A 27,628-nucleotide genomic window follows, 5' to 3' on the forward strand; every position below is an offset into this window, starting at 1 on the left:
GAGAATCATGGTCACCTTAATTTGAGATGCAGACTACATGTAGCTTGACTATCCCCCCAAAATCAAAACTCATTCTCTAGAGAGACGGGCCATATAATACAAGTACTTAGGAGGTGTTCTGATTACTTTCGCTGTTCAAGTGTCCTGAATTACTATGGTAATCATCTCTAGGTGACCTCTCGTGACCTCTGTGTCCTGAGATGAGGGAATGAGACGTTTTGTCAATAGCTGACATAATGAGGAAACACATTTAACCAAAATACTGAACCACACTGGCCAATGGAGTTTCAGCACGCCGAATGGAGGCAGTTCACAGCATATGAAAAGTGGGTGTCATCTAATTATGACAAATTATATATAGTTGGAAATGTCTAAGACTTCTAAATAGATATTATGATATTATGTTTTGTGTTACAAATTATGTAGGAAGAGTAATTGATGAAGTAATTACAAGAGTGCACCTCAAAAAATGACCTTTGTCACAAAAAGTCGACGCACCCACTTTTAATCATTGAAACTTCTGTTTTTATGCTAAAAGTTCATAATAAAACATATAATCTAGTATTTTTCAATAAAAAATAAAAAATTATAGTATAATATTATTCTCTAGAAATGATAATATGTATATGTTATCCTCTAAAATATAATATTATTTGTTATCGCCTTTTTATTATATCACATATTTTAGTAGTTATCATAAATTAGGTATCATTTGAAAGCTTATAAACTCAGAATTCATCCTGCGAAAAGCGTTTTATAATTGAACGTCGCGTTACCATAGAAACGGTACTTATTTTATCAGGCTCCTCCCCTTTTGGGCATCATTATTTATGATCAAAACCTTTTCTAATCTTGACAAAACACATATTGTCAGAAAGGTCTGAGTCTCAAGGTTCCAAATTTTGTGACAGAAGTGATATTTGGACAGAAATGTATTAATTTAAATAAAAGGCAGAATGTATACAACTAAATTCAATGGAATTCAATGGAACCCAGTGGCTATTTTTGGTACTACGCCTAAACAAAATCTCATGGGAACTTCAATTTTTGTGATATCAACTTCAAATTTGTACGGAAGCCCTGAACCGCAAGCTAAAAAAAAAAAAGTCAGTAAAAAAAAAAAAATCTGTAAAAAAAAAAAAAAATCTAGCATTTCGAGATTAAAGTCGAAATGTTTCGAGATTAAAGTCGGAATGTTTCGAGATTAAAGTCGAAATGTTTCGAGATTAAAGTCGAAATGTTTCGAGATTAAAGTCGGAATGTTTCGAGATTAAAGTCGAAATGTTACGAGATTAAAGTCGAAATGTTTCGAGATTAAAGTCGAAATGTTTCGAGATTAAAGTCGAAACATTGTGCATTCATAACAGTTTCAGCTTTAATCTCGAAACATTTCGACTTTAATCTTGAAATGCTAGATTTTTTTTTTTTTTACAGATTTTTTTTTTTTTACAGATTTTTTTTTTTTTTTTTTTTAGTTTGCGGTGCAGGGCTTCCGTAAATTTGGAACATAACTTGGTTAGATTTATGGCTTTGATTTTATAGTAAAAGATTTTTTTTTGCAAAATATATATTTTATATAAAATAAAATTTGATTTACTGTAAATTTAACTGTTTCATAAATTTTTTTTGAAGTGTTTTCACTTCAGCAATAATCTGCTGAGTGTTTTCTTTTAAAAAAACAAGACCAAACGTGGGTATATTTTCCAAAGCATTCTTAAATTACAACCATTTAAGTGTGAATAGTGCATTTTAACCCCCATTCTCAAAAAGGGGGGTGACAGCTAAGGGGTTAAACTGAGACAAAAACTACATGTAAACAATGATAAATACACACAGGTGAAACAGAAGTGTGCAGACTGAAGTGAGTGTAAAAGTGCATGTAAAGTGTCAGTGTTTGGAGCCGCTTCCAAATGGCACGATTACACACAGTTGGCCAGAGAGAAACACTGGGGTGATTCAATAAGGCACGTTGCCTCCTCTGAACTGAAATGGAAAGGGAATTGGAGGTTGCTGGGTGACTGCTTACTGGACCAAGTCACAGCACCCATCATCAATCCCGCTCTCGGGACCCACGAGAATATCCATAATCCTTCTTCTAGTGACTACCATAGTTACTGGAAGAGTCTTAATTATAATGTTTAATTGAAAACCCTGTTTCCAGGTTACACGTTTATGAGGAAATGACTACATCAGGACAACAACAAATGCTGTGAGGTGATAATGACGCTCCGCCTGCTATGGCAACAGCACAACGTGGGATCCCTCGGCTATGAACTTCACCCAGAGATATGATTGTGTGTGTTGCTGCACTTACAAAATGTGTTTTGTTGGCAGGAGGGGCTTCTGTGATGGATTTGAGATCCTCCACTGTGAATCGCTCCATTTCTTGCAGCGCAGCACCAGAGTACAACACCACATCTTTCACAAATATACTAATGGCCCTCAACATGAAAGACACGAACAAGTGCATGTGGATGTAGTTTCTGGTGCAGTGCAGCCGCCTACAAGATAAAAACAGAGAGGAATGAGGTCAAACAGGTGATATTTTGTAATTAGGCGTAAAAGGTTTGGGGTATCGACGGATATGAGAATCCCACACCAGATCAGTATGCGGTAGCAGATGTGCAGTATGTGTTTGTTAGGTTGCTCTTTCACAGGGCCTAGAAGAACAATACTAATCTTAATTAGGGCCAGATGAGTCTGCCGCTGACTGTAACACATTCTTTGGATTTAAAGGGTTCAGAAAGCACAAATGTTGAAAATCTAGGGCTCAAAAAGTAAGCTATAAAAACTAAATTGCAAGCATGTGTTCCCCAAACTCCCTTCAGTTTGTCTACACTCTCTGGGTTTGACAGGAGCAAGTCTATTAAGGGATAAACTCCTGCAGAAAACAACGTTGCAGTCTGATCTCATGACAACTCATAAGTAGGGTTTACTTAGGTCGTGTGTACACCAAAGCGTTTTTCCATGCGCCTGGCGTATGTTTTCAATTGTTTTCAACGGCCATGAGCGTACCGAGGCGCCCAGCGTTTTTTACTGGTCACTGGGAGTTGAAAAATGTTCAACTTTGGATAAAACGCTGCGCTCATCACTGTCACTTTTTACCCAGCCGTCCAATCACAGTGGAGGAGGGGCGGGACTAATACCACACCGGCCAACTGTCACAACATTCAAACTGCTGCGGATATTCTGTATCATAGCAACGAAACGTCTCAACGGAAAAAACGCTCTTAAGCGCCCAAAGCACGGCGTCTTCAGCAGAGCGTCTAGATAAAAACGCTTTGGTGGACACGCGGCCTTAGTGTTTCAAAATACAGCTGTCAATATGTAAAACACTACACAAATACATTATATAGTTATCTTTGACTATTATTCAGATATGTTAGAGCCCTTAAAGGAGTAGTTCACTTTAAAAAAAAATGTACTCACCCCCATGTCATCCAAAATGTCCATGTCTTTCTTTCTTCAGTCGAAAAGAAATGAAGGTTTTTGAAAACATTCCAGGATTTTCTCCATATAATGGACTTCAATGGGAACCAAACGGTAAGACAGTTTCAGTGCAAACTGTTCAAAGGGCTTTAAACAAAACCAGACGATGAATAAGAGTCTTATCTAGGACCCTTCGAGTCATGACTCGAAATTAGATTCGTTCGTTTTGATGAACGAGTTCGAACAGGAGAGTCACGAATGCGAAGGAGCTTATAAAACTTAAACTTTGTTATTTATTTATTAAATGAGCGATCGTTTCGCTTGATAAGACCCTTATTCATCGTCTGGAGTCGTTTCAAGCCCTTTGAACAGTTTGCACTGAAACTGTCTTACCGTTTGGTTCCCATTGAAGTCCATTATATGGAGAAAAATCCTGGAATGTTTTCATCAAAAACCTTCATTTATTTTCGACTGAAGAAAGAAAGACACGGACATCTTGGATGACATGGGGGTGAGTCAATTATCAGCAATTTTTTTTCAAAAGTGAACTACTCCTTTAACTCATCTTAAACTACTGACCAAGAATATAACAACACATAGGCAGATGTATAGTAGTTACAATGCTGCATGTTTATTCATGAGATCACAGTGGATATCAAGGCCAGCTTTGCAACTAAAGAGTACAGGAATGTCTGCACCAAAATACCCCTTCATTCGACACAGGCAATCAATAGCAAACAAGAGCAACTCGAGAATGACTGATCAATTTGTACAATAGGAGCACAATTTCACAAATTGTTTGACAACCACCACTTGTAAATAATGATAGCGGGTGTTTGTTGCTTTGCTCCAATAATTGTCTGTCTTTCCCGATGTCAGGCTTGGTCAGAACACTTTTACACGACAGATCCTGGATCAGGACTAGATATTCAACCAGCTAAGATTGTTGCATCTTTGATGATCATAACACAGCGATCGTCGTACCGATTTGCCTCTGATTTGGGGCTTTTATCTGTGATCTCAAATAACTTGTTGAGCGGGAAATCAGGGCTAAATGTTACATTAGATGTGTTGATAAAGATTAGTTATAATGGTGTTGAAATGTCATTTCTATAGATATTGTAAAAAGATATTATCATTTTGACCAAAATAATTGTGTAGTGAAAGTAGGATATTGTGGTCGCTGTAGATGATTGTATATGGGTTTAAAAAATAATTTTAATAGACATCACACACATAAAAAGTTTTTTCTTAGCCAAAAAAAAACAAACATTTATACTGAAATATATACATTTATACTAGAAACATTTATACTGACTTTTATTAATTTTATTGTATTGCAATTGTATTGTATTTGCATGATTATTTGGTGTGATTTGATATATTGGTGATTGGTAACTTCAAAAAGTAAAAAAAAATATTGGTTTCAAATTGGTTTAAAAAAATGGCTAGACAAACATTAAAGTTACTAAAATCGTCATAGAAAGCTACATCCAAAATGTAAATGAATAAAAAAAAAATAAAAAAAAAATCGAATAACTAATTTCAGTCAACTAAAAAAGAAGAAGCCTATATTTTTGTTTTTGAAATACAGTCATTTAAATGTGATGTACAACCTTTTTTATCATTACCGTCATGCAAACTTGACATAAATATTTGCCCATAATTCCATCGCAAAAGCCATTTAATTTCTTGTGTGATCAGTGTGTTACTTCAGAGAAATGCCTTTTCTTACTATTGGTGATTGGTAACTTCAAAAAGTAAAAAAAAATATTGGTTTCAAATTGGTTTAAAAAAATGGCTATAGACAAACATTAAAGTTACTAAAATCGTCATAGAAAGCTACATCCAAAATGTAAATGAATAAAAAAAAAAATCAAATAACTAATTTCAGTCAACTAAAAAAGAAGAAGCCTATATTTTTGTTTGGAAATACATTCATTTAAATGTGATGTACATCTTTATTAAACCTTTTTTATCATTACCGTCATGTAAACTTGACATTAATATTTGACCATAATTCCATCGCAAAAGCCATATAATTTCTTGTGTGATCAGTGTGTTACTTCAGAGAAATGCCTTTTCTTACTATTGGTGATTGGTAACTTCAAAAAGTAAAAAAAAAATATTGGTTTCAAATTGGTTTAAAAAAATGGCTATAGACAAACATTAAAGTTACTAAAATCGTCATAGAAAGCTACATCCAAAATGTAAATGAATAAAAAAAAAATCAAATAACTAATTTCAGTCAACTAAAAAAGAAGAAGCCTATATTTTTGTTTTTGAAATACAGTCATTTAAATGTGATGTACAACCTTTTTTATCATTACCGTCATGCAAACTTGACATAAATATTTGCCCATAATTCCATCGCAAAAGCCATTTCATTTCTTGTGTGTTACTTTAGAGAAATGCCTTTTCTTACTAAAAAAACACACCAGTCCTTCTGCAGAAATGTGAAAGCTAGGGTTTACGTTTGATATTGCTCTCTGAGAGGTTTAGGAACGGCATTCGTCCCGTTGGGAAGGACTGATCGGGAGCGTGTCGGACACTGGAGGTAATGTTGGAGCGCCACCGCGCCGCATGGCTGATGTCCTGGAGCCCGTGGAGACCATGGAAAGACTGGCGGTCGTCCAGCCGGAGCCCAAACGAGCCCTTATTAAAGTCATTTTCCTGACCTGCATTTCCGGGTGCACGGGCCTCTTAAAAACACGGCGCACTGGAGCCGAGTCAAGCTCATCTGGTGCTGTCAGCGGCTCGTTCCACACACCCACCGGCCCTTTATTTGAGTAAGCCCACTGGATAAATAACGAGGGGAACCTCTTTGCATTAATTAGTAGTGAAAATGGAACGATTGAACGCTAAAGTCATAAATGCACTCATATGTCTTCATGTTGAAAAAGGGCCAGCGCACACACTGGGTCAACTATTAGATACACATTCGTTTGACGGAAAACCGATCGCTTTAGTCGAGTCAAACTGCAACGTTTTAAAAGTTTTAAACTTTTTACACACGCTCAAAAGCATTAACCCCTCGTATATCTGTATAGATCATTTGTAAAGCCATTCATAAACAAACGTGACAGTTTCCGTAATGAACGATTTACGCATAAATTTGTTATGCTCATGTCTTGTTGTGACATAATACAAGGTCTCTTCCCGGTCTGTCAGTAACGCTCTGTTTACTTCCTGTCCCTCCTTCTGAAAGCACACTGTGCTCTGATTGGTCGGCTGGATCAGTGTGTCGTGATTGGTCGAGCGATTTGAGCGTGTTTGGGGAAAGTCCCGCCCCTTTCCATAACCACCAGTTTAACACACTACTAACTACCTCAACCAGGCCCCGCCCCTTTATTGTGCTCATTAATTATTATAATGAGGAATATTGTGACGTGTTCAAACTCGAGACTACAATGGAGGCGTTTCAGGAGTTCAGAAACACCGACACTGATATAGAGGAGAACCGGAGCTTACGACAGATGAACATGGAGAAAAGCAGAATAGATCCTCTTTAACTTATTAAAAAAATGTAGTCTTTCGAACCACTATGCACACATTGATGGATGTGTCTAAACGAACATATAATGTAGACTCAATGGGGCTCAGTGTAGATTTATTCAACACCTAATTGCTTCACAAATCGAGACAAAATGACTCCTCAGCATTTGCTTGAAAAATGTGTGATTTATGGGCGTAAATCTCTTGATTTTCTGAGTTACACTCTCAGATATGTTGACATATTGTAAGTGAGAACTGTATGGATCAGAGAGAAAGGTGTTCACGTCAGGATATTTCACATTTACAGACCTTGCTTTTGTTCAGACACTATCATACGAGGATCACACACACACACACGTCCCCCAGGATGAGGAAAAGCCCCTTCAAGATTGCTTTTGTTAAGGGTTTAGGAGGGTTTTTCTCACCGGAAGTATCCGAGGATGACGGTTGCCACCATCAGCGAGCCCAGAGAGATGGAGTAGCCCACCGTGTAGATCAGGTAAAGCCTGTCGAAGACCTCCTGAGGACCAAGACCACAGTAAGAGTGAGTGCGGAAGAGTGTGAGTCTATCATGCACACAAGATAACAATATTGCTCATGTACCCGTGTATTTTGCTCAGTAGAGCTTTATTTGTTTTCTCAGTAAACCCATGAATACCTAATAAACCTATATAACAGTATGAACCTGACCGTAATGCAGCAACGGTGTTAGTTGTAATGCCTGAGGAGGAAGACAGCAAGGACAGACCTTCATCACCAAATCGTTGATTGCTCTTAATGTGTCTGTAAATCGATCATTGACTAAAGGGCAGTGGTGGAAAGAGTACTGACAAATTGTACTTAAATAAAAGTATTGCTACTTAAGTAAAAATGTACTTGGAGTACAAGTAGAAGTACTGAAATATAATATGACTCAAGTAAGAGTAAATAAGTAGTTTGCTTAAAAACTACTCAAGTAACTGCGTTACAAAGTACTTTAGTATTTTTCTATTTTTACCCAAAATGGTGAGATATAGCGAAATGGAGCGCTAAACGCTCTCATGTCATCTGTTTCATTCATACTGAAGGCCCAGTACTGATGCATAGAACTTACACATTTCAGGAAATGATTTATATGGATATAATAACTTGCAAATAGTGATGTTTTGACTGCTGAAACATGAAGACAAACACATAATAGCTATAATATATCTGAGTTTATCCAACTTTCAGGTATTTTCAAAAGAATGATGTGTGACTTTAAAGGGATAGTTCACCCAAAAATTAAAATTAGCCCACGATTTACTCTGCCTCAAGTCATCTTAGAAGATATGACTTTCTGCTTTCAGTCGAATACAATCATAGTTATATTAAAAAATGGCCTGGCTCTTCCAAACTTTATGAATGACTGGAGAAAATTTGAAGCCCCAAAAAAGTGCATCCATCCATGATAAAAGTGCTCCACATATAGACTACTAGCTTCCTCTGTTGTTTTTTATTACTAATTTTGAAAAGTAAGTGTAGGTACGATCATTTGAATGTTTTGATTTGAATCATTCATAATTGAAAGCAAAGAAGGTTAATTGAGAAGTCCGATAAAAAAGGTATGAAAAACAATAAAACAGTATGAAAAAAAATTTCCAGTAAAAAAAATAAAAAATAAGTGGGCTAATGGTTAACATGTTAAATTAAATGATCTTTTTTTCAATCGTAGCCAACCGAAAATGTGCTGTGAGCCCACTGTTGCTATAGGAACGAACTACACTTTTACATGCATCTGATTGACAGATCAATCATGCGATCATATTTCACTGTTTTTTCAGCTTTGTACAAAGTTTGCTTCGTATATCTAGTTTAAATGTATTGTTAAACAGGGAGAGCTTAACCATTAATTGAACTGTACGTACTTACATTCTTGCTCCGTCCATTGCAAACCGAGTCCATGTTATGAGCCGAGCTTTTTATTTACTTCAACTGCTCAGTGCTCTGGTATTATCAATGGTGTGACCCATTTCAGTAGTTGCCATAATTAATTATGAGCAGAATACGCACTTACATTCACTGAAAAATTGAAACGTTAGCGCTACTGATTCAAACACGAGCGCCAGTGATTGAATAGAGTAAAACTACCACAATTTAATTATACTCAAGAAAGTAGAAAAAATGAAAAAATCTACTCAAGTACTGTAACGAAAGTATTTGTAATTAGTTACTTTCCACCACTGCAAAAGGGTCAAACACACATTGATTTACGGTTATCAAAATGATTCCCGTAAGCGGAAACGACCCAGATAGCAAACTGACATCGAAACAACGTTGATCTGACATCGTTTTGCTCATCGAATTAACGTTGAACCAACGTCATTCTTTCAAAGCTAACGGAAAATCAACTCGAAATCAACGTTGTTTCAACGTTATGAAAGCAAACCAATTTTCGAATTTCATTTAGCTTTGAAGAATGCCGCGTCTGACGTTGGTTCAACGTTAATTCGATGAGCAAAATCAACGTTGATTCAATGTCAGTTTGCTGTCTGGGAATGCATCTCTTATTCACAGCATGTTTGCACGTCCCAGACAGCAAACTGACATTGAATCAACGTAGAAACATGACATCGAAACAACGTTGATCTGACATCGTTTTGCTCATCGAATTAACGTTGAACCAACGTCAGACGCGTCATTCTTTCAAAACTAACGGAAAATCAACTCGAAATCAACGTTGATCAACGTTATGAAAGCAAACCAATTTTCGATTTTCATTTAGCTTTGAAGAATGCCGCGTCTGACGTTGGTTCAACGTTAATTCGATGAGCAAATCAACGTTGTTTCAATGTCATGAGAGACGTCGTTTCCACGTTGATTCAATGTCAGTTTGCTGTCTGGGAATGCATCTCTTATTCACAGCATGTTTGCACGTCCCAGACAGCAAACTGACATTGAATCAACGTGGAAAGACGCATTCTTCAAAGCTAAATGAAAATCGAAAATTGGTTTGCTTTCATAACGTTGAAACAACGCGTTGATTTCAAGTTGATTTTCCGTTAGTTTTGAAAGAATGACGCGTCTGACGTTGGTTCAACGTTAATTCGATGAGCAAAACGATGTCAGATCAACGTTGTTTCGATGTCATATTTCCACGTTGATTCAATGTCAGTCTGCTATCTGGGGTGTTAGTTATGATGAAAGTGAGTTGCAATGGCGAGATCCTTACATGGCAGATTATCTCCAACATTTCCGTACACTAGTTCAAAGTCTGGAACCATTTAATTGGTCCTTCATCTCAACTCAGTGTGTTATGACCTCGCATCTACTATTTACACCACATGGAAATCATGTCAGCCGTGTGTGATTTCTGTTTGGGCTTAAACTCAAAGCTCAAGCACATTTGCATCTTCTGCTGTGTACAGTACATGAAAGCGGATGAAGCCTTGAATGTCTGTTTATTTGGAGAGCGAGGTGACACCCCGTGACTGAGGTGGCTTACGCGAAAACCGTTCAGAGGCCTTACAAAAGCCAGATTACTTCAGGCTGCAGTCGGCGGAGAGACTTCACACCGCGACCGCACTCACCGAGAGAGAGAGATAGAGCCAGAGACCTGCCAGCTGTTAACACTTAGCATGAGTGGCGATGGCCAAACCCAGCGCGCCTCCACGGCTTTTCATTTGCACGGGTGGATTTTTCATTAACTAGACAAGTGGCTCTCAGATCGGCACAACCTCAAAATATAGATGAAGATATCTTCCACAAAAGTGGCAAATAATCAAAAATTGAAGATTCGTAACATCTCAGTGCCGTGAGAAGAACGCTAATCTAGAAAGCCAATTATACCTGTGGCAGAACTGTTATGAATATGTATAAATTCATCCATCTGACCTGTTAATGAGTGAACAAGCGAGATATGTGTGAATTGAAAATGTCTGAACTTAAATTAAATTACGTTAATGAGCCACTTCATATATTATCATCTCATTTTGAGCTATTCATGTAAATTCGTGGAACTAAAACAAATGAAAATGCCTTGAAATAAGAGTGTAAAAGATGTCAGCTTGTAGAGATTGTGTGGTAGATATATATCTGCAAAGCAGTGCTTATTATAATCAAATGCGAGAGCAAAATCAAACGAGTCAATGCAATGAAGAGCTTGATATTAACTCTTTCCCCGCCAGTGTTTTTTTGATCGTTCTTGATCATTTTGACTAAATTTGAATGGACATATTTTGTTGTATGAATACATGAACATGCAACATATCAAAAGAAAGAACATAGCCTCTTCTTTATTCTTTATTTTAGCTTAATTCATTTATTTTTATCATCACTTGAATATGCGTAAGAATCATAAAAAAGCAACAAAAAGCTGAGAAGAATGTGCATTAGCAATGCTTTTATCGCTCATTTCGTCTCCTTTTTTGCATGCGTTTTGATCGTGAAATTAAAACATGTGTAATAGCGCCCCCTACCGTATAAAAGGAAACGTCCGTCAATGGCGGTGAAAGAGTTAAGCAGTCTTTTTTAAAAAGTTCAGTACGACACAAAGTGGACTTTACAGCTTTCCGCATTAGTCCAGATTTTTATTTTAGTAAAATGAGAAGTACTTTTCATTTGTAAACAAATTAACTCTCAGGATTATCCAAAAACAGGCATTGCCAAATGGAAATTTACTATACAAACCATTTTTTTGCAGCATTATTAGCAAACTATAGTGATGTGATATATACTTTTAAGTTCGGCTGTCAAACGATTAATTGCGATTAATCGCATCCAAAATAAAAGTTTGTGTTTACATAATATATGTGGGTGCACTGTGTATAATTATTTTGTGTGTAAAATATAATTTTTTATACATTTTATTTTATTATATATATATATATATATATATATATATATATATATACACACACATGCATGTATATTTAAGATAAAAATATTATTTATATATAAAATATTTATACATAATATAAATTATATGTAAATCTATATACATGAAAATATTTCTTAAATATGTACAAGCATGTGTGTGTATTTATATATATAAAATAATAATGCACAGTGCACCCACATATATTATGTAAACACAAACTTTTATTTTGGATGCGATTAATCGCGATTAATCGTTTGACAGCCGTACTTTTAAGGTCCTTGCACAAGATTTTTGCATGTTAAAAAATAAATATGACCTCACGTTAATTTTCTATGTTTTTCGCATCCGTAGCAAGCATTTTGAGAGGTGTTTTGACAATTCAGAGCCACCGAATGAAGAATATAAAAAACGCAATTGAAAATTTCGGTGAACGCAATCCTGGCTCCGTGAGTGGGAACGAGACGCAGCGTAACATCGTAACAGCGTAGTATCGAACAAAAACATGTCCTGGAAACATTTGACTCATGTTTCTCATTAGGTTATGGAAATGTTATTTCTCTGAATGTTCAAAATGTCCAGTTTTATCAACGTTTTAACCATTTAGGAATCGTTAAGGGAACATTCCATTTCATCATTCGAATGTTACTTCTCTGAACATTCCGAAACAAGTAGATACATTTAAAATACGAAACAAACGAGAAGCTCGCCAGAACGTTCCCTGATTGCTGGGATGTTCTGTAACTTAGAGGTTCAGCAAGTTTTGTTGAACTTCATTGATTGATTAAATTCTCTTCGTCTTCTGCACTGGGACACTCGTTCATCTGAGAGTTGAGTTCATGTGCATTCCTCATCTAAATGGTAAATATTTCTGCCTGCAGCTCAGCTTTTCACCAGTCTACACCAAAATGAAAAGCACACGGATGAGAGAAATGAATCTAAACAAAGCTAAACAAACAAAAGACTTCAGTGTTAACATCGATGACTAATGAACTGTGTCCACACAATGTGGTTAGACTCTTAAAGCAATATGGAAAGAAGTCATTTCCTCTCATGCTGTTCCAAGCTATATCCCACGTCTTCTGAAGCCATGATGACTTTGTGTGAGGAACAAATCGAAATGCAAACAGATTTATTAAACAGCTGCATCAATACTGCACATGCTATGTCAACACAAATACCAGCGTGTAATTCACTGACCACCTGCACACAGCGCTGAAGTTATGCTGCGTATTCAATATTCAGATGAACACACTGGCATTCCTCTCTGTGCAGACATGCCTCATTATAGACTGCGCTTCATTCACACACAATACACAGCCTGTGTATGAGTTTGAGTATGTGTATGAGTATGAGTGTGTGTATGAGTATAAGTGTGAGTATGTGTATGAGTATGTGTATGAGCATGAGTGTGTGTATGAGTATAAGTGTGAGTATGTGTATGAGTATGTGTATGAGCATGAGTGTGTGTATGAGTATAAGTGTGAGTATGTGTATGAGTATGTGTATGAGTATGAGTGTGTGTATGAGTATAAGTGTGAGTATGAGTATGTGTATGAGTATGAGTATGAGTATGAGTGTGTGTATGAGTATAAGTGTGAGTATGAGTATGTGTATGAGTATGAGTATGAGTATGAGTGTGTGTATGAGTATAAGTGTGAGTATGAGTATGTGTTTGAGTATGTGTATGTGTATGAGTATAAGTGTGAGTATGTGTATGAGTATGTGTATGAGTATGAGTGTGTGTATGAGTATAAGTGTGAGTATGTGTTTGAGTATGTGTATGAGTATGAGTGTGTGTATGAGTATAAGTGTGAGTATGTGTATGAGTATGTGTATGAGCATGAGTGTGTGTATGAGTATAAGTGTGAGTATGTGTATGAGTATGTGTATGAGTATGAGTGTGTGTATGAGTATAAGTGTGAGTATGAGTATGTGTATGAGTATGAGTATGAGTATGAGTGTGTGTATGAGTATAAGTGTGAGTATGAGTATGTGTATGAGTATGAGTATGAGTGTGTGTATGAGTATAAGTGTGAGTATGAGTATGTGTTTGAGTATGTGTATGTGTATGAGTATGTGTATGAGTATAAGTGTGAGTATGAGTATGAGTATGTGTATGAGTATGTGTATGAGTATAAGTGTGAGTATGTGTATGAGTATGTGTATGTGTATGAGTATGAGTATGTGTATGAGTATAAGTGTGAGTATGTGTATGAGTATGTGTATGAGTATGAGTATGAGTATAAGTGTGAGTATGTGTATGAGTATGTGTATGAGTATGAGTATGAGTATGAGTGTGAGTATGTGTATGAGTATGAGTATGAGTGTGAGTGTGTGTATGAGTATGTGTATGAGTATGAGTGTGAGTATGTGTATGTGTATGTGTATGAGTATAAGTGTGAGTATGTGTATGAGTATGAGTATGAGTATGAGTGTGAGTATGAGTATGAGTATGAGTGTGAGTATGTGTATGTGTATGAGTATGAGTATGAGTGTGAGTATGAGTATGAGTGTGAGTATGTGTATGTGTATGAGTATGAGTATAAGTGTGAGTATGTGTATGAGTATGTGTATGAGTATGAGTATGTGTATGAGTATAAGTGTGAGTATGTGTATGAGTATGTGTATGAGTATGAGTATGTGTATGAGTATGAGTGTGAGTATGTGTATGTGTATGAGTATGAGTATGAGTATGTGTATGAGTATGTGTATGAGTATAAGTGTGAGTATGTGTATGAGTATGTGTATGTGTATGAGTATGTGTATGAGTATAAGTGTGAGTATGTGTATGAGTATGTGTATGAGTATGAGTATGAGTATGAGTTTGAGTATGTGTATGAGTATGAGTATGAGTATAAGTGTAAGTATGTGTATGAGTATGAGTATAAGTGTGAGTATGTATATGAGTATGTGTATGTGTATGAGTATGAGTATGTGTATGAGTATAAGTGTGAGTATGTGTATGTGTATGAGTATAAGTGTGAGTATGTGTATGAGTATGTGTATGAGTATGAGTATAAGTGTGAGTATGTGTATGAGTATGAGTATAAGTGTGAGTATGTGTATGAGTATGAGTATAAGTGTGAGTATGTGTATGAGTATGAGTATAAGTGTGAGTATGTGTATGAGTATGAGTATAAGTGTGAGTATGTGTATGAGTATAAGTGTGAGTATGTGTATGAGTATGAGTATAAGTGTGAGTATGTGTATGAGTATGAGTATAAGTGTGAGTATGTATATGAGTATGTGTATGTGTATGAGTATGAGTATGTGTATGAGTATAAGTGTGAGTATGTGTATGTGTATGAGTATAAGTGTGAGTATGTGTATGAGTATGTGTATGAGTATGAGTATAAGTGTGAGTATGTGTATGAGTATGAGTATAAGTGTGAGTATGTGTATGAGTATGAGTATAAGTGTGAGTATGTGTATGAGTATGAGTATAAGTGTGAGTATGTGTATGAGTATGAGTATGAGTATGTGTATGAGTATAAGTGTGAGTATGTGTATGAGTATGAGTATGTGTATGAGTATGAGTATGAGTATGAGTATGAGTGTGAGTATGAGTATAAGTGTGAGTATGTGTATGAGTATGAGTATAAGTGTGAGTATGTGTATGAGTATGAGTATGAGTATGTGTATGTGTATGAGTATGAGTATAAGTGTGAGTATGTGTATGAGTATGAGTATGTGTATGAGTATGAGTATGAGTATGAGTATGAGTGTGAGTATGAGTATAAGTGTGAGTATGTGTATGAGTATGAGTATAAGTGTGAGTATGTGTATGAGTATGAGTATGAGTATGTGTATGTGTATGAGTATGAGTATAAGTGTGAGTATGTGTATGAGTATGAGTATGAGTATGTGTATGTGTATGAGTATAAGTGTGAGTATGTGTATGAGTATGAGTATAAGTGTGAGTATGTGTATGAGTATGAGTATGAGTATGAGTGTGAGTATGAGTGTGAGTATGTGTATGTGTATGAGTATGAGTATGAGTGTGAGTATGAGTATGAGTATGTGTATGAGTATGTGTATGAGTATGAGTATGTGTATGAGTATGAGTAGGAGTATGAGTATGTGTAACATACACATACTAAAAACATTGACTAAGTTAAGCTAAAGTTACATACTGTAACATGAATGTTAAAATCTACAGAACAAACCTACAGAATCAAAGTGACAGCTCACACTCAGTGTGATTTAGCGTCATGTTTTGAGTCAAGAGTACCGAGATCTACCTCACACATTACACAACCGATCACTCATATCCACATCTCTGAAATGCTTGAGTTCAGCGGCTGTGAGGTCAAAGGTCTTACCCTCTCTTGGTTCTGGTTGTAATGGGTGAGGAACTTGGCGCACTCGCTGTAGTTGGCCCAGGTCCTGTTGTTGTTCGAGGCCAGTTCCCAGGTCCCGTTGAAGTCACAGCGCCGGTAGGCATGTCCTGGAGACACAGCACACACACATCCTCTAGTCGTGTCTTCGGGACATTCACACATTGATTTACTCAGTCAGACTGACAGAATAGAGCTACAGAGCTACAAATATGGATTCAATTATTGATTAAAGGAATACAATAAAACAACAACAACCGTAACTGTGCACAGATTGAGCGAGATGTCCAATTAGTGCATCCGTCTAGCTAGTGTAATTAATGCATCTCTAAAGCACTCCTGTAAATACTATACTGCAAGTAAATCTGTCTCTAGCTTTTCATTTCCACTGTTAGGGAACCTCACTTTTAGGATAGGGTGTTAAAGGGGTGGTTTAATGCCCTTTTCACAAGATGTAAAATAAGTATCTGATGTCCCAGAGTGTGTATGTGATGTTTCAGCTTGAAATACCCCACAGATATTGTTATATAACATGTTAAAATTGTCACTTTTTGAGGGTTTGCAAAACCCCGCCGTTTTTGAGTCTGTCCCTTTAAATGCAAATGAGCTGCAGCTCCCAGCACAGGGGGCGGAGCTACAAGAGCTTGTGTTCTTTTTACCTCACACACACACACATGTAGTGATAACTTGTAGAAGCAACAGGACATTTCTGAATGGTTAGTTGATGAATTTGTGGAGCGAATGTGCAGTAATCTTAGTCATTGATTAGCATATTCTGTCACGATATGTGTGATCTATAAATCGTGTTCCGGGGGCGGGGTTTATGTAAATTGTAGGCTTTGTGATGTCACTAACCCGAGAGGAATGTGGTTGTAGTCCTTAAAAAGCTATTTATTTTAAAGAAAATATCTCCCTTTGCTTTGAACTTTGAGCTTTGTAACTTTGCAGATGCTGTTTATGCTTAGGGTTAGTACATAAAATAAAGATTATAGTACAATGTTTTCCAAGAAACTTCTTTTTTTCTACTTCAAAATGCCAAGTTTGATCCAATATGGTGCAGTGAAAAGGGTCTGAAAGTAAATCCTACACCAGACAGAAGTCTGATCACGACTCAGGACAGCCTGCACGGTTTATATGGGTTTCTCCCTCGGATTGTTTGCTGATGTTATTCTTATTTATTTGGCACTTTGACACTTTCAGCTAAAATAATAAATGTAAATGTACTGAGGTTAGGATTCACGCTGCTAGTTCTCAGCTCAACGTCCAGTTACACAATATATTATGAATTTATGAGATTGTTTATGAAAATGCGCCTCGAATATAAAATTAAAGCACATATTTGGGAGTGTTTGTCTGGAAGACGTGAGTGAAAGTGCGAGCGTTCTGTAAAAGGAGAATAGCACAGGTTCTGCAGGTCATCTGGTATTGTCATGGGAGTGTGGTGTGGTTCGGACATGTGTCAGTTAACCCTCAGGTGCTCTTCGGTCATTTCTGACCGAAAAATTTTCTGTTTTGAATTTCTAAAAATCACAGCTTTATCAGAATGTTACGAAACTTGGTGACTTTTATGGCATTATGTATGTGAATACAAAAAAAAATTGAGGTCATGATCCGAGCAGGCTAAGTGGTTGTAAAAAAAATAGTCACACTTGTGCTCTTCGGTCAAAAATGACCGACCCATAGGAAATGAATGGGAAATTATTATTTTTATTTATTTTTATTTTTTTTACATTTTTTTAATTAAAAATCGTTTTTGAGATTGTTTCAACTATTTATTCAAATCCACCACCACCACCAAAAAAAAAAAAAAAAATGTGTTCATAAACAGCTGGGGAATTCACATGCCTCTCCATAGAGAGCTGTACATGTCATATAGTGGGTACACCATGATTCTACGATTTTTCTCTATACTGTAACCAGATGGTGCTAATTTTCTTCAAAAAAATTTTTTTCTGAAGGCCTAGACTCTATATTAAACAAAAATACTGCATTAATATTTTTTTTGAAAAAAATAATATATAAATAGAAAAATATATATATTTTTCCATGGCAAAAATAGACCATAAATATTGCATAAATATGAATAAATTCAATCAAATTGTCTCAAAATACTATATTACAAAGAATAAATATTATAGAACAAAAATAAATTGCATTGGTTTTACTGGGATGGAGGAAATTTAATTTTTAGGTGTCCGGTCACTTTTGACCGGGAGGATAACAAGTGTGACTTCGAAACGAAGAGCACCAGTGGCTGCAGGCTCACCTTTGTGGTTGAAGTCATATATGTAGTCTGGGCAGGCGGTGGACACCATCCTCCCAGGAAGTCCCTCGGGCCAGCACACGATGCCATCCCACTCCGGCGAGCAGAAACCCTCTACAACACAGAGACGATTGACATTTAGATGGGCTGAACTCCAGCAATACAACAATAACCTCCTCTGCTAACTGAGCACAAGAGCTATAGAGGAGGGAATGAGGACACGTTTAGAGATGCTCTTCATGATGGGCAATCTTTACCACTTTACTACTTCTGTGACAATGAACCGCTGTCTTTCATTCAATGCCCTGCTATCTTGTCTGCCCTTTACATGCATGCACTTTTATAGACTGAAGTCCACCCTAAATGACATTTATAATCTACTTTCATTAATCTGATGCACAAACCCCATGCAATGTGGATCACGAGTGAAAAGGCAGCAGATGAGAAGGATAATGAAATGTAGTTTTTTGGTAAAAATGCAGCAAAGTTTGACCACACTAAGGGCCTTGGAGACTTTCAGGAGTGAAGCGCCTTCAGTACATTTGGTTGCAATTCATTGTAAGGTCTCTTTGTTAAAGAGTATTGCATTTAAAGGGATACTCCACTTTTTTTTGGAAATAGGCTCATTTTACCACTCCCCCAGAGTTAAACAGTTGAGTTTTACCGTTTTTGAACCCATTCAGCCGATTTTCTGATATTTAGAAGAATATCAGTAACCAGACACTTTCTGGTCTCATTGACTTCCATAGTATATTTTTTTCCTACTATGGAAGTCAATGAGACCAGAAACGGTCTGGTTACTGATAATCTTCTAATTATCAGAAAATTATCTTGAATCAATAGATTTGTTACAGTATTTTTGAATCTTTGTTAATGTTAGTTACTATAAATCCAAAAATGCTGGGTTGTTTTAACCCAATTTTGGGTCAAATATGGACAAACTCAAACATTGGGTTAAAAATAGAGTCAGACCGATATATCGGCAGACCGATATTAGGCATTTTCCAAACTATCGGTATCGGCAGTTATAATGGCTGATAAATTAATATTTCAACAATAAAATTAAAACAGACGAAACAAGCTTGAACCATGTCACGAGTGTTGGAGTTGTATAGTTTGTCCACTCTACACCGTCCCTGTTGGCAACACTCGTTGAGTTGGTCACGATACATACATTGCTTGAATAACAATTAAAAGATCATCCCCATCAGTTCTCACAACTCAAATAAGCATGACAAAATTTGTGACTAATCATCTCCAGTTTAAAAAAATAAATAATTAAAATATCGGCCGATATATCGGAATATCGGATTTTAAAAACCCAAAAATATTTGTATCGGTATCAGCCTTCAAAATCCTTTATCAATCAGGCTCTAGTTAAAAATGTAATTTAAAAATGCAACCCAATGGCTGGGTTTGTCCATATTTGACCCAAAATTGGGTTAAAACAACCCAGAATGTTTTAGAGTGCATATTACTCATATTGTTTCTCATGCATGATCGATCTCCTAGACTTCTATAAATATATAAAGGTGTACTTAACGCACACACAATAACTTAACACATATTTATTTACATAGACTCAGCTTATATGCTCCATTTGTACATAAATGTCGATCTATCTCATTGCCTTCTATAGTATCAGTTACTGTAAAGAGATATTTCTACTGGATTCAACACATACACAATAAATGAATGTATTTAGGTTCATTCATGGATGTTGAATAGTAATTGTGACTCAAGTAAAAGTTCGTTTAGATCACTTAATTTTTTCAGTACTATTTAAATGAAACGCAAAAGCACACGTTCCTGCTAGTTTGCTTAATTATACTTCCAAACGTGATTTATTTAAATACCAAACGTGATTCATGCTTCGTTTAGGAACCGATAAACGACGCTTGTAAATCGAGACGTTTTGCGATTTGGAATAACGATGTCACCGAATCACTCACAGCTGCTCCATGCTGCATCGAGGACCAGCGCCACCTAGAGTTTGCTAACAGAACGAGATGTTTATTCTAGTTCAGAATAAAGCTTCCTCGCAGAAACGACTGAAATGCCTTTTTGGGTTTTTTCCCCCCCCACATTTTCTTGGCAACGTGAGTATTTCTGGCTTTGCCTTCGGTCGCTGCATGTTATTGAAACCAGCTGCCCTCACTTTGCCACAAATAACTAGTTGAGGATAAATCTCGCCGTATGGCTTTACTGCAGATCCATTATTTTCCTACGCCTGTAATTAAAGATTTTCAGGGGGAAAATCAAAGCGTATGATGGAGCACATTTTACATGCCTGGAGACCAGCTTGTCGATTTTTGCAAATGTAATGAAAGGCGAGCTTCAGACAACAGGCCTGTTTCGCGGGACGCTCGTGTGCCATGTGCGTCTCACGTTTCCAACACAACAATAGCCAAACGTGGAGGTTTATAGAGCGCTGGGACCAATGGTTTCAGATGCAGCTCCACACAGACACACCACATGTGCAATTTCCCAAAACCCAAGGTTGTGAGGAAGCTATAACCGTTTCTGATGAGGTTGTGGCTATTGATGATGTCATTTGGGGTTTCTGAATAATATTTATCTTCTTGCCCCCTTCTCACAGGAGATTCAGAACGGCTGGCTTGAATTGTGCCGTGGGTTTTGATATATGAACGCTTTTATAGCAATCTGGCGGTGTTATTTTACACCCGACCGCAAAGGCTATTTTCACACACACAGGCCAGAGAGACTCAGGACTCGCGCAAGCCACATCCCGGCGCGGTGCGACCCCAGTGTCTCTCTCAATGGGAACCTTGTTCATGCCCCGCCATGGAGACTTGGTCTTAACCGAAGCACAAACGTGCAATAATAACAAATAAGAGCTGGGCCGCGCAGCCTGGCCTTGAGTTGAGGTCGCACTAGAATAGATGGACCGACTCTTGCTGAGCAAACACCCGATGCGATGCTCTAATAATAGTTAGCCACGTCGAGGGTGGTCTGACGCGAGGCAGAAGACATCGCTGAATCAGTCGCCGTGTCTGCGTTGAGTGCTTGAAAATAGACTCGGAAATCTCCTTAATGTGCTTTGACACACATTTATTGTGCCAGGGCCAGAACTGTCTTTGCCAATACCTCACAAAAGCAAGAGAACAGCGAGAATTGCTTTGACGGAAGATGAGTTAGAGACAAATGTACAAACTGCTTGTGTTATGTAGCATCCTACACACACACTCATCCAGTACAGATGTGTGAATCTGACGTCATGGCAGTGTGGAAATGAAATGTCACCTTTGACAATAGCATGCCACCCCCATACACCAGTGCTAACAGAAGCTAACGTGACAGAAAACACATTTGCTGCCATTTCAGCTTGATCCGGCTTTGACCAGCTCGAAGATATGCACAAATCTGAATCATTCCTTTCAAATTGGCTTTCAATTATATTTTCCAAGGTCTTTTTTTTTCTTTTAGTTAATCTAATCTTGCCTTTGTCATGCAAAGGTCAAATTTCAAAAATAACGTTTTTCATGCACACAAATTGCTTTATGTATTGCAGTGTTCGTAATTGTACATTTCTTAAAAAATAGTTGTTAAAAAAAAAACGTTTTTGCAAACTAATCCTAGTGTCGTACAATTTCAATGGAGTCCCGAGGTCAATATTTATCAAAACATTTTAAACGGTGTGGTATTTGGATGGCAATAACAGAGTCTATAATTCCTGAACTTCATGAAGGAGCCATACACACCTTTAGGAGGAGGACTGGGCCACAGCTGACACTTGCAATTGATTAAAACACTACATTTTAGGGATGCACGATATATCGGCCACATTATCGGTATCGGCCGATATATGCTCATTTTTAATGTGATAGTTATCGGCCCAACAAGAACATTTAGCCGATCTCTAAAAGCCGATAAATAATGTATTATTTCCTTCAGCTGCAAATACGATTTAAATCACTTTAAAAAGTAAAATCCAGTTAAAGTGCAAAAGTCTGTCATATCGGCTACACAACATTAAAATAAGGACATCATAATTGTGTTTATATCTTGGCCTTTAATGATGAGACTTTTTTATAATCAGGCTCTCAAAAATTGGATTTTTGAGATTTATCGGCCGATATATCGGTTATCGGCTTTCCACATATAAAGAATTATCGGTTATCGGTATCGGTCATATCGGTGCATCCCTACTACATTTCTATTAGGGCTGGGTATTGAGACAAATTTCACAACTCGATTCGATTTCGATTCACAAGCTTGCAATTCGATTCGATTTCGATTATGATTCGATTCAATTCAATATCGATTATTTTGGATATCACTTACAATAAATGGCCATTTTTCTCAAGGGAATCAAATCTCTTAACTAATGCTGTAAACTATGGGAGTCAGTTGTAGCCTATAGGCTTCATTAGTCTAATATGAAGGTAATAATGAACTGTTTTGTAGCTATACAAACACTTAAATTACACTTTCATTTATTTTTATAATAACAAGATTATATGAAATATAAACATTTAAATGGTGGCTGTCATAAAAACTTGCCAGATTTATTCAAATATGCATTAAATATTGAAGAACATTAAGATTATAATGCATATGTAATATGGTGTATATATTTAGCGAAATTCTCCTCTCTAGAGTTATTTTTTCTAGCTGACTAACGAGTTTATGTGGGTTTTCTGAGGTAAATATGACGATACATTGATTTCAAGCTGTTTAACTGACGTCTTTCCACGGTTGAAACGCTGATTGAGCGAATCAATGTGACATGATCCGGATTTGGATAAGTTTTACTCTATCTTTAACACACTTTCAGATGCTCATTCATGTTTATTTGGCGCTGTAACTGGTATTATTAAGCCGGAAGAGAGATCAGCGCTGCTTCTCTTGAGCCACAGCGCCAAAACGCTATTTATGTTTTTGAATTTCTAAAGAAAATGGACGTAATTTGAAAATTGAGACTTTGTTTCATATCAACAGTAACAAAGGACAAAGATTATTGTGATTTTTTTTGGATGCGCGCAGCCGCGATACAATGATCCATTCATTCAAATGAAACAGGATGACTAATCAATTCTTGAGATTTAAGAATCGATATCGGTTCGTAAAAATGAGAATCGATTAACATCGAGAAATCGATATTTATTACCCAGCCCTAATTTCTATGGTAAGATTCCTGAAATCGCTGAAAAGGGTCTTTTTCATCTCTTACAGCCTTTTTTTCACGAGTATAGTAAAAAGCCCTAAAGCGCTTGAACCTTGATGATTGTTGCTTGCAGATTTTTTTTTTGTAAGCAAATTAATAGATCCAAACTTTTTTTTTTTTTTTTAAATCATTGTCCCATCCTTGACCCAAATTAAAAATGCATTGCAACCGTCACCAGTGACTTCTGGTCTGTGTGTGAGAGGGTGCATGCGCCGCCTGGTTTCTCCTGCTGGTCTGAGATCAGACAGACGTGTGCACCCTTCCAAAAGGGGTCAGAAAACAGCCACCAGAAAGAGCGCAGAGTCATCAGGTAAACGGGTCAGAAGTGAGTCGCCACAGGGCCGAGAGAGACTGCAGAAGAACATCTCTTCACATTACCGAGCAGATCTGAGTGACCCCTGCTGTTCTCCACAGGTGAAACGTACAGCTAGCAGATCTGGGTGCTTAAAATATAAGTTTTAAGCAGCCCGTTTTCATCCCAAAGTGTCATATACGACGCTTTTACCAAAGCGTCTACATCCAACGCACATGGCACCCTTTAGTGTCAATATGAGACGCAGATATGGGCCAAAAGGCGCCTCCTAGTGGTCTAACCCTAACCCTACATCAGACCTAAACCTACCCATAACCGAACAAAGCTCTGTGCGTGTTATATTGACGCTAAAGGGATCCATGTGCGTTGGATTTAGACGAAATGTCAAATGCATCAGTATATGAAGCCCTAGGATGAGAACGCGTTGGTTTTACGGGATTATTCACTACAGGGGGATTTTAAGACATTATTTGTAGATCAACAATCAGATCGGCTCACTGAACCTTCTCAAATCATCCTAGATAAGGAGGGTAGCCTGTGGTGTTTCTGCCAGCTCATTAAAGCAAAAGATGGTTATACTTCCAAAGGTTTATGTATCATAATTGTAAGAAATTCAAGGGTAATTGTTTCAGTACTGGCACAAAACCGGGGACAAAACTGGAAACAGTATCAAATTGCGAAAATAATTTTAAAAACTCAGATTTCAGGTGTGTGTTTCTGGTAACTCGCTGCTCAACCACCACGCATCACTGGAGAAATGACCTGCTAATCACGTCGTGATCACTCTGCCAAGCCTTGAAACACATAAAAACAGCCTCAGACTATTTTATAATTATTCCTGTCTGTTATTCATCATTTCAAATTTCGACAGTAATCTGCAAACCAACGTACACTGAAACACTGAAAATGGTTTTGAAAGAGTGAAAGGAGCAGTTGTCCATCTTGGCAGTGACACGAAAGAGATGTCGGGAGGCATTACGTGTGACAGAGCTCAGACAAGCTAACGCCGACTGCATCTGAACGAGAAGTCATGTGAGCGCCAGGTCTCTGCTCAGCATCAGCGTTGAGGTCAGTGGCCTCTAATAGGAGATATTGGCCCAGACAGCAAACTGACATTGAATCAACGTGGAAACGACGTCTCTCATGACATCGAAACAACGTTGATTTTGCTCATCGAATTAACGTTGAACCAACGTCAGACGCGGCGTTCTTCAAAGCTAAATGAAAATCGAAAATTGGTTTGCTTTCAAAACGTTGAAACAACGTTGATTTTCCGTTAGTTTTGAAAGAATGACTTTGGAGCCGGTGCCTGCGCGCGAACCAGTTCGTTGTGTTTCGACAGCCAAAGAATCGGTTCCAAAAGCGGCACCAACTCTTTGCTGGACTAGAACCGTTCTTTTACCACGTCATGCTTACGTCGGGGGCTGGGGGCGCGTTTAGATGTGTTTTAAACATCTTTTCTGACCATAATAAAGGATCGCAAAGCCAAGAGAAACGTTTGCAGAAACACGATGGAGTCCGCCTTTGTAATTGTTATACTTGAAGTTGGCGCAAGGGTTTCTATTTTTGTAATTTTTTTATTGAAGGCATTATAAGCAAAGAAGAAAACAGTCACAATATAGAACAAATACATGGAAAGAAGAAAAAGACACAAGACAGGGGTACACAACTTATCAGAAAAGATTACATTTCAAACGAAAAGATTAAAAGACTTACATATTTCAATTGTTTTAAAGCTAGAGTTAGAGATAATCCGAAATAATATTGTATTTGCAAGCGTTTCTAGCTAAGACGTATGGTGACGTACACAGTGACGTAACAACGTCGTTCCCTGGGCGCTCTAGTCAGTAAAAAAAAAAAAAAAATAGGTCCTGAAGCGGTTCGCAAGTTGAACCAACTCCGAACCAACTTTGAACCAGCACCAGTTCCGAACCAGTTCTTTTTTTAGTGGAAAAGGGGTAATATAGGGCGTTTTCTGAGAGACAGCCATTAGTAGTGGTGTCCGAAACCATAGTGGGCATTATTGAGTGCACTCGTTCAATCCCACAATGCACCGCAATAACGAGGGTACAGTCGATGTACACTGTAAAAAATTTGGAGTAGGATTTACTTGAAAAAACCTTGCTAAACTATCTCACTCAGAAAATGCTAGTAAATTTACAAAGATTTGCCAAGTAAAAACCTAAACATATTTATCAGTAGCTTTAATTAGAAATCTTTAAGTTAAATTTACTTGGAAAATGGAATTAAGTAAAACTTTACAAAAAATAAGTAATTTTAACTCGGCTTGTAAAAGGTTGATTAATACCGATTTCCGTTGCATTTGTATTACATTTCACTAAAACAATAATCTTGAATTTTATTAGTCATTTATAGTATGTGCTTTACTTAGATCATCTAAATAATTTATATATACATCATGTCAGACATTAAGCCTTATGTGAATGCAAACGCCTCAATACTTCAACACTCAATACTCAATACAATACACAATGGTGGTAACATTTGATGGGTCGTTTTTGTGTTTGAATGTGTCATTTTGAGAAAAAAATTTACTCGAAATGTCACAAAATGGCAATTTACTAATACTGACAACAAAAATCAATGATAAAACAGTGTAAATACAGCTGGAAACCAGTGAAAAATGAGCCTCATTGATTATTCAAGGTCCAGTGCATGATGGGAACGCCAGTATCAGAAAAGTTGAGTAATTTTTACTTAATTTTATTGAGTTGATATTTACACTTTCATTTATACTCGCTTGAATTAAGTACTGATATGGAATTTACTTCTTGCCTGAACTAACTTTTTCAAGTAAATTACATTGGGGTTTTTCGCTAGTATTTACTTCACCAAAAAAATCATTTTTTTACAGTGTATGGCCCACGGCTGTCCAATTTCACTCACTTGTTTTAATCAATTTCTTCAAGTGGACTGTACCACAGGGAATAGTGACTGAGGGTTTTCGGATTCAGGCAGTGGCAAAGAAAACCATGACCTACAAACTAAACAGGAACATGACAGTGAAGCTATTAAACTAAACTTGACATGAAGGTTGACACTAATATACGGTGTCATTTCAACTGGGACTCGATGAATTTCCATGACTTTTCCAGTCAAGTGTGAATACTGGATAACAAGGAGGTGATTGCACACAAAAAGAGCAATTTCCATATTTTATGTTCTATAGAAATTAGTCACACTCTATACTGTATTAGACGTCTTTAGTCGGCATAAAATAAGCGTAAAATAAAATAAAATGAGCGAGCTTGCGTTACGTTACGTTATAAAACAGTAAATATTCATTAAAAGCTATTGGCACCAATTGTAAATAATCAAATATGCTCTTTAGTCAGGTTTATGTCCTGATCTCATGGACTTCTGGTTTGCTGATCAGGGAAGGATTCCTCGAAGGTTCAGAGCTGCAGTCGGATCAATGTCAGTGTAGATCAGTAAACACCTGTTCATTACTCGACACTTTATTTCCACTTTAAAATGTAAATAAAACGCCTCTTCAAGCTGATATGTGATGAGAACAGTAAAATATGAAACATATGTAATGCAGTGGAGAAAGGTTATACTCTAATTTGAATATATAACCCTGTATAACCATAGTTATTTTAAGCCTTGGAAACGTCCTCTTTCTCTGTGACTAACGCACTGCGGCTCGTGTCATGTTTCACTCAAGTTTGCATCTAAAACTGAAAAGTCAAGCACTTTTACCCATTGTGTAAGAGATTCCACAACATTCACTCCAGTTTGGACC

General features: G+C 37.1%; 1 protein-coding gene across 1 annotated transcript in view; it reads right to left on the bottom strand.

Annotated features, from left to right (window-relative positions):
* Positions 1-27,628, bottom strand: part of pth1r (parathyroid hormone 1 receptor) — a 103,121-nt gene that overhangs the window by 10,749 nt on the left and 64,744 nt on the right. Inside the window, exons 3-6 of the mRNA XM_039657176.2 lie at positions 18,365-18,475; positions 16,084-16,208; positions 7,350-7,444; positions 2,315-2,501 (exon numbers count right to left, since the gene is read on the bottom strand). Coding sequence (XP_039513110.2) covers positions 2,315-2,501; positions 7,350-7,444; positions 16,084-16,208; positions 18,365-18,475 — 518 coding nt within the window. The remainder of the gene's footprint in view (positions 1-2,314; positions 2,502-7,349; positions 7,445-16,083; positions 16,209-18,364; positions 18,476-27,628) is intronic.

The sequence above is a fragment of the Pimephales promelas genome, chromosome 5, assembly GCF_988280905.1.
Source record: "Pimephales promelas chromosome 5, fPimPro1.hap1.1, whole genome shotgun sequence".
Lineage (NCBI taxonomy): Eukaryota > Metazoa > Chordata > Actinopteri > Cypriniformes > Leuciscidae > Pimephales > Pimephales promelas.